Source organism: Quercus suber, unplaced genomic scaffold (assembly GCF_002906115.3).
Source record: "Quercus suber isolate HL8 unplaced genomic scaffold, Cork oak 2.0 scaffold_172, whole genome shotgun sequence".
Classification (NCBI taxonomy): Eukaryota; Viridiplantae; Streptophyta; class Magnoliopsida; order Fagales; family Fagaceae; genus Quercus; species Quercus suber.
The window spans coordinates 814245-823244 of record NW_027069632.1 but is presented as its reverse complement, the minus strand read 5'-3'; the positions used below and the strand labels follow the sequence as shown (position 1 = coordinate 823244).

The 9000-nt window shown below is 33.7% G+C and overlaps 1 protein-coding gene across 2 annotated transcripts; it reads left to right on the top strand.

The window, feature by feature from the left end:
• The first annotated feature begins 4683 nt into the window (after positions 1 to 4683).
• On the top strand, positions 4684 to 8860 carry LOC136069480 (uncharacterized). Of its 2 annotated transcripts, none has more exons than XM_065778056.1 (6): positions 4684 to 5218; positions 6410 to 6500; positions 6663 to 6820; positions 7830 to 7857; positions 8051 to 8159; positions 8430 to 8860. In XM_065778056.1, exons 1-6 carry the CDS (start codon positions 5000 to 5002, stop codon positions 8509 to 8511), a joined length of 687 nt encoding a protein of 228 aa, XP_065634128.1. In that variant the 5' UTR covers positions 4684 to 4999; the 3' UTR covers positions 8512 to 8860. The 2 variants fall into 2 exon arrangements, with proteins under 2 accessions (XP_065634128.1, XP_065634127.1); XM_065778055.1 differs by having other exon boundaries at positions 4689 to 5218; positions 6660 to 6820.
• The last annotated feature ends 140 nt before the right edge of the window (positions 8861 to 9000 follow it).

The following is a 9000-nucleotide window of genomic DNA, read 5'->3' as shown; positions in this document are numbered from 1 at the left end:
AGGACCAGGAGTGTTTTAAATAACTTCATTCCACAACTTCAATGTCACTTGGGTACTTGTGTGTCACAGTTGTTGATACCAAACAAAAAGCAATGGTACATAGAATTCAATATCTTCAGTGATTTGATATCTAAACAACAAACAAAATTTGCAGAATTGACTTCCCCCTCAATCTCAGCTAGATAAACTTTAATGAAGCCTTAGCAAAATTGAAAACAAAAATTCTAATTCCACATGAAATGTCACAACTTGTGTCGTAATTGTCCACATGACAAGCTGTGAGTTGTAGAGAAAAACTAGTAGGTTTATGTGAAAGTGACAAAATCAGTCATAGTTTGACACGTATAATAATTATGATAAAAGTTGTAACATTTTATGTGATACTAGATGTTACTGCTGAATCTGTTTACATTAGAAACCAGCTATATGCTCTTTTTAATTATTCGGTCAAAATAATGGAAATGCCTGTGGAAATTAATCAAGGATCCAAGAAAGACTAAAAAAATTATTGTGGAAAATTTAATGGGCAATGATGGTATATAGTGGGCAATCTATATGCTTTTCCCTTTTTGTAAGCAAAAACCTGAACATGAAAAATCTAATGGCATCGAGTACTTGACGAAAATTTTACACACTCTCTCTTACTTTATACTATGCTCACGTGAATTCCTGCAGTATGTTCCATTTTCACGCTCCTTTTGCAGTAATAGTCTGGTCCCTATCAATATGGATTTTTAAATTTAGTAAGGATACAGGATACTCTTATTTTATACTCAACTTATACGTCAAGTTATGATTTGTTTATAATAAAAATAGTATTAGTGATATATTAAGGAGAAAGTGATGTTGCTCTTATCATTAATTAATAACTTAAAAAGGTGCAAAAGTTAAGCTCTTTTGAATATATATCATTATCAATTTTTTTAAGATCGTCTTTCTTATTTCATGTGTATTAAAAATATTTAGTATTTTAAAATAAAAATAAAAAACTTAATAAGGTGCGAAATTGATTGAAAGCGTGACTGTAGCATTGTTGTTTAACTTTAGAAATGGTGTCTTCCTCTCTATCAGTGATTAGGTGAAGTCTATTCTTTTTTTTCTTTTTTTTTGGGTCCCAAATCCTGGGAGTGAGCATAAATAAGGAAGAAAAAAAAAAATTCACCTTATTTGCATATATGGCTTGTGATTCTCTAATCTCTATGATGATGCAGAAAGAAACAAAACTATAAAGCAAATACCCCAGATCCTATTAAAGATGGCTTATCAACAAGTCCTGTTAAGTTTTTAGAATAGTCCACCTGATGGCTTTAGGTAATTGGGTCCATGTGAAAGTTTTGGCCCAAAATAGGGTCCAGACAAATAGGTGGGCTCCAAAACAACCCAATACGTGTCACACTCAAGGTTTTTTTGATTAGCTGTTACATTGGCCGGCTTCCCCTTCACAATCACTAGGCATAAAAAGACATTTTAAATTTCTTAATCACAAGGAAATCCATCAAATCTTTGTCACATCACGTAGGAACTAGGAAATATATTGCTTCAATCACTAATGGCCTTTGAATCAAATTGTATATTCAGTTTTATAAACATTGGATGTTGGTTGGAATTTAGCACTCTAGGGAATATGAGCAAATTGTCAAATTAAGAAAAAAAAAATTGCTTAATTTAAATGACTTTCAATGGCAATGCGTAAGGAAGTAGACAAGTTTTATATTAGTTATTGTGAAATTTTGTGAACTTTTTTTATATTATGAGTTATGACATTGACAAGTGCTATGTCTATAACTTTTTCTAAACACTTTCGCAACAAATCTTAGGTAAAAAGTTGTTACAGGTTTTTAATTTGAATCCACTATTGAAATTACTTTCTTACCCACCCGTAACAGTTCGTAACAACTTGTCACATATTATGAGTTATGACATTGACAAATGCTATGTCCACAATATTTTTTAAATACTTTCACAATAAATCTTAGGTGAAAGGTTGTTACAGGTTTTTAATTTGAATCCACCGGTGAAATTATTTTATTGTCGTGTTATAATAATTCATAACAATTTGTCATTTAGAATTTGTTGTCAAAGTATGGTGAAAATATTACGAACATGAAATTTCCCTACCACATTAGCTTTATTATTTAAATACAATTTAAAATTCTTTTAATTTTAAATCTTTAATTAATAAAGTTAAGACTTGAGAGTTTGAATTTCAATAAATTACATGGTTTAATTTAAATTTAAAAGCATCTAAGAAAATAAAAAAATAAATAAATGCAATATTATGATTCAGTTTTCTATTTAAACTAAAAAACAGTTAATGCCTTGTTTCAAAAAAAAAAAAAAAAAACAGTTAATGCCTTGACTTAATAATAAAGAGCAATCAAATCACAAAATTAACAAGTTTGGCAATCAAGCCAGAAGGTTTTAGATGTTTTTATCTCAACAAATTTAGAAACATTCGTTTGCAACTTGCAGGCAAGCACACCTAGGATTTGTGGTCAAAGTATGGTAAAAATATTATCAAAGTGGCATTTTTTTTTTTGACAATAGCTTTATTATTTAAATACAATTTAAAATGATTTTAATTTTAAATCTTTAATTAATAAAGTTAAGACTTGAGACTTTGAATTTCAATAAATTACGTGGTTAAATTTTTTTTTTTTTTTTTTGAGAATCTGGTTAAATTTAAATTTAAAAGCATTTAAGAAAATAAATAAATAAATGTAATATTATGGTTCAGTGTTCTATTTAAACTAAAAAAAAAAAGTTAATGCTTGGGCTTCATAATAAAGAGCAATTAAATCACACAGTAATCCAAAATTAACAAGTTCAGCAATCAAGCCAGAAGGTTTCAGATTAAGGGTCGTCAATAGGCCGGGTCGGGCCGGCCCGGTCCATTTTTACTTGGCCCATGGGCACAATGGGCTATGCATAATGGGCTATTAACTAGCTAACGGGCCGGGTCGGGTTGGGCCGAAAGAGAAAACCTCAGCCCATGACCTTGCCCATGGGCAATGCCCATTTTGTCTTTAGCGAGATGGGCTATCGGGTTGGGTCTAATGGGCTACCTATGAGCTTGCACTAGCATATTATTTTATTATTTTTTTAAGGAAAGAATCAATTTTTTATAAGGGAATAATCAATCTGTTTTTTTTAAAGAAAAGAATTAAAGAATTTAATACTTAAGGCTGTGTTTGTTTTGGGTGAAAACCACTTCCGGAAATGCTTTTCTGTAATTGCAGGTGTTTGGTTGCGCATGAAAAATCAATTTTTTAGAAATTGTTTTTAGTTGACCGTGAGTCAAGGGTGAAAACGATTTCCGTTTTTATTTTCACTTCAAATCTCCTTTTCCGAAAAACAAAGAGAAAGAGAGCACGAAGAGAGAGAGAGAGAGAGAGAGAGAGAGCACGAACTGCCGATCCAAGCCCAAAGCCCATCGCCGACAACCCAGACCCATCGCCACGATCGTCGATTGCTTTTAACCCAGACCTAGACCCAGCGACTCGCACCGCACCGTGAGTCGCACGTTCGACCCATAAACCACGAGTACCACCAGCGAGTCGCACCGCGCTGTGAGTCGCACCAGATTTGAATACCTAGTCGCCTCACCGCAACGATCAACCAGATTTGATGATTTTTTTTTCTTTGGTTTTGTTTCTTTTATGGCTTTTGATTGTCAGAGTTTGCTACCGTGGGTTGAATTGGAGTTTCGATGGTGTGTGGTGTTGGGATTTGGCTGTGATTTTGAAATTTTTTGTAATAAAATTTGTTTGGATGCTGAGAAAATAATTGAGAAAATGCAAAAAATGTGTAGGAAAATAGCATTTTTCAGAATAAAACAAAACACATGAAAATATTTTCTACAACAATTTTCATAATGCAATCAAACACTTGAAAATATTTTTCTTTCCCGAAAATAGCATTTCCGAAAAATATGCTATTTTCTGGAAAATATTTTACGGGAACCAAACACAGCCTTAATTACAAATTTTTTTATAGTCAAATCTATTTAATTTTTTGTTTTGATGATAGAAACCTATTTAATTTTTTTTATTAAGGCTTTAAATAGTTTTTTATTTTTATCTTTAATAATAAAAAAATGTCAAATGTTTAATTCAAATTTGCTAGACTACTAGAAAAATATTTATCTAGTAAACTAAGTTTAGCACAATTACTTTAAGTAACTTAGTAGTTAAGGGAGTTTTCTTAAGAAATTCCTCTATAATATCTCAGGATCAATCCTTCATACATTTCCTATATATTTTTGTTATGAATTATAAGTTATTAGGCTGGGCTAACGGGTTAAGCCAATAGGCTAGGCAACGGGTTGGGCTACTGGGCTAGCCTACCGGGTACCCATGAGCATAAAAATTAGCCCATAGCCTAACCCACTGGGTTAGTGGGCTACCTGTGGGCCTCAATAACAATAGGTAGGACTGCTCATTAATCCGGTGGGCCGTCGGATTTTTGGGTCGGGCTGTGGGCCATGGGCTATTTGATGACTCTTATTTCAGATGTTTTTACCTAAACAAATTTAGAAACATTTGTTTGCAACTTGCAGGTAAGCACACCAATTAGCTCAGCTTAATAGTAATTAACAAATAAATCCCCTAAATTCATCCGATTAAACAAATTTAATACCACTTATTTACCGTTTACGTGTATTATTTGAAAACTTTGGAAAGCAAATTCCAAATTCACGAGAAACATTAAAAAAATAATAGAGTCCCCAAAAAAACCATCACGTTTGGGAAAACTAGAAGACAAGGTAAAAACAAAACAAAAGCCGCACATGTTCAATAATTCTCCGAAACCCAAAACTCAAACCTGAAAAAACAACAACACGATCTATCTAAATTCCGTAGGGTTCTCAATTCATGGACCAGGAAAAACAATTTCATAGGGCTTGAAATTCTTATTAGAGCTGGCTTTTTCTGAGTCTGTGAATTGTGCTATATATATATATAGCTAGGGCTCGTTGTTGTTGTTGTGCTTGGTGCACATGGAGAATTCGGAGACGGATAGGGTTCGATTGAAGAGGAAGACTTTGCAGTCTGTGGTGGAACAGTGTCAGCGAGCTCTTGAATTGCTCGCTACGACGAGCGGTGTTGACGGTGGCAGTGACGATGAGGAAGACGATGACGGTGACGGTGACGGTGGCACACGTGGCGAAAGCTCAGCCTCGGGATCTCTCCGTGGCAGTGATCGAGAAGCCGATGAGGTATGAAATCAATTTGGTTTCTAGGGTTTTTTTTTTAATGCTTTGTACGGACAATTTAGTTGTAATTTAGCAAATGAAAATTGCCAATTGGATTTGAATTGTGAGAGAAACCTTAGCAAAATCTAGTGAATCTTTAGCTTTGAATTTGTTTTTGTTTTTTGAGTTTTTAAAATTTGTGGGACTGAAAACTGAAAATGAAAGCATTAATTGGAAAGTGTTTTTCAAAACATGTTTTTTTTTTTTTTGGGTAATTACTGATTAGCCTTTTGAGTTTGTGGTGGGACATACTGAATTTATTTCCTTTATTCCAATACATAGTGTTTGTTTTTATAGCTGAGCCTGTGTCTCGTGTACTCGGCATTGAATGTTTGGGGCATGCTGGTTTGCAACTAGGATTGGTTATACAATGAATGCTTGGGTCGGGATTTACTGGATAATGAATTAGTATACTAAGTCTACTGTCTACGGCTGAGCTGATTTTTAGTTCGAGCCGATGTTAAGAATGGTTTAAGTTGTTCTAAAGACTATTATTTGAAGTCATGTTTGTTCTGCAATTTTGTTATCTGAGGTTTACCTCGATGAGGTTTCACATCATCAAAAATTGAAATTGTTATTGATTAAGAGGGTCTGTAGTTTGAGACTGTTGCTCTGAACTTAATTGCCCTCCCATTGGAATGTGAGTCCTGAATTTTGATGTTTATGTTCAAATAGAAATAAATAAATAAATAAATGAAGGGCCCCATTTTCAAATTTGGAGGCATAGCCCGTTGTTAGTCATGAAAATTATCACTACATATCATTATTATGCAATTAAGGGTTTGTCTTGGTTGATTACCACACTAATTTAAGTAGACAGATCTTTGATCCAGCATCATGTGCCGTAAATTAAGTCTGTGCCATCTGCTTATATACTTTAAGATCAATATATATCAAACCTCTTTTGTATGGCACTTCATGCTCTTGAACCTTTAGATAGATGTGCTAGTGAAAATTTTCTGTTTTCTTCCCCCATTTAAAACACCATTCATATAATGTAGTAGAAATAAGTTGCCCTTGTCATCCCCTAATCTTATAGCCTTGTGCAGTGTAGTCGATAAATACTAATGAGTTATGCATTTTTGTGATTCATTGAGAGGATAATATATGCTCACTTCCATGTTGCAACTCCATATCCTCTCCATCTTACTACAGTTGTGCGATCTTCTTAAGTCTAAAGTTCAGTGCGCTGACTTCCTTGAAAAGCTAGAGAGTGCACAGGCGACAGTTCCACAAAATATGACTGGTATGTATGCAAAGATGGCTCCATTTTTTGACTTGTTGCCAAATACGCTAGTCTTTTTGAAGTTCAGCCGTTAGCAACTTTGTGCTTGGATTTATAATAGTTGGCCTTTTCTCATTAAGGCTTGGAATTGGATGCTAAAAATTTATTGTACTGTCACAGAAGAAGGTAATTCTTGGGATATGGTCGGCGAAAAAGATCTATGGGAATGTGAAAGTGACGAATTGGAACAAGAAGACTATGTTCTTGTTAGGCAAGAAGATATAGTGGAGGGTATTGCATGCTTCATGGCTGCATATTTGTTGTCCCTCAAACAGACTAAGGTGTGCCAGGTTTCCACTCTTGGTTAAAATTTGAAGTTTCCTGGATTGATCTTTCCCTAGTTAGCTAACTTATCATTATTATGATCATTATTATTTTTAAAAATTTTAAACAGTATCCAACACTTGTATAACCATCCTTGACTTCAATTGATTTTATGCCATGGCTGTTATTGACCCTTATTATACAACTTATAAGTTATAATGAACTCATGGGAGCCATATTTTAACAATTGTTGGAAATACGATTGGATATAGTTTCCATATCCATTTTCTTCTCTTGTTTTGATCGAAAAAGTTTGATCAATTACCGCTTCTGTTTAAGTGTATCTGTTGGACCACATCTAATGGTTTAAATTTGTACATAGACTTTTGCTATATTAAAAGCCTGCTTGAGTGAGGGTCTCTGGGCATGTTTTGTATCCAAGTGCTTTTTGCGCATGTAAGTATTAACCCTTATACAGCATTCAGCAAATCGATAGTGCACATAGGAAAGAGGTATCATTAAATTAAGATTAGTATGCATGCTAGAGTTTGATTTTCTTTTTAATGACCTCTTCAGAAAATGGCCCTAAGGATCTATTATGGGTTTACAACAACAAAAAGCCTTAGTCCCAAATATTATGGGTTTCATGTTAAAAAGATTTGCAATCCTTTCTAAGTATGGTATTAAAGTTGCTATGTGTTTGAAGATGCAACTTGGATTATAAGTTATGCTATTGTATTTTCCATTATGCGAGATGAAAGCAATGGGGATCATATAATTATATATATGACTTTGTGAAGATCAACGTGTGTTAACATGGTGCTTTATCTGCTTTATTGTTGAACTCAAATTAAAGAATTTGTGAATTTTTTTTTTTCAGTTTTAAATGTGTCACACACAATTTTAATGACAAGGTCTATGCATGTCAACCATGGGTTATAAAAAGAAATTAAGAAGTAAAAAGATGATGATATACTTTCTTCGAAGAATAAAATGTTTTCTAAATGGTTGATGTTTATTTTGCAGGATTTGACCCCTAACCAACTCCAGGATGGTAAGTTTGATTGGCTTTATCCTTTAACTGTTCCGTGCCTATATTTTTCTTCCTAATGTTGTATGATGAATTGAAGAGAAAATTTTCTATAGTTTTCTTTCACCTGTTCATTCCAAGTACAACTTATGTGTAGTTGTAACAATTTTTGTGGCCGTGATGATGGAGTTCTGACATTCTCTATATATTTTTTTAGCCCTTAGCAAGACATTCTCAGTGAAAAAGAAAAAGGGAAAGCTTCGGAAGGCATGGGATGGAAGCAAAGTTATTTATAATGTGGCATCTTGGGGTGCAACTGCTCTAGGGTAGGTTAATTATGTTAAATCCTGCTTATTTATACATGGTCTATATATATTATGCAGTGTGTATTGGTTATTTTATAGTGTAGGCTCCTAGTGCGAAGTGACCTATGTCTTCTGATCAGTACCTTGTCAAGTTCCAAGAATCTTCACTTTGCTCCCACATCTATATTTGATTGATCGCCAATGCCACTATTTAATTGTTATTATTATTATTTTTTTTTTAGAATTACCTTATCTACTCTTGATCTTTCTTTTCTTTTTTTCCCCTAACAGGATATACCAAAACCCTGTAATTCTAAGGGCTGCAACCAAGGCATTCTGGACTTCTTGTCATGTAATATCAAAGCTTCTCTGATTTGCTTGTGCTGCGTGGAGGAAAATTCCAATGTTAGAATTCTTTGTGGTATTTGTGGTTGTGCTAGATCGGTGTTCCACACGTTGTAACATTAATGCGATTCATTTCATGACCACTGATTAATTAGTTTGTTGACATCATTTTTAATCTTGTAAATATTTCCTTCTTTCGAAGCATTTCCAGAGTGCAATTCAGATTCATTGGAAAAGTTTCATTGTAAGGCTTGCAGTCTTATTCTTACTTGCACTTTTATTAAGGCTACCTCCCTGAGTGCACGGACTTGCATTAGCTAGCAACAGATGTATATATTTGTTGTATTATTATGTTGTCAATAAGTGGCACCGAACAACCGATGGGATTATATTACTTGTAATTAGGTCATGGCTTATCATATGATTCTTAATTAGTGAGCAATTAACCTCTTTAGCATCTGCATTGTAGAACAAATTTAAGTGAAAAATCTGTTTCTGAAATTAAAGAAAGAATAAC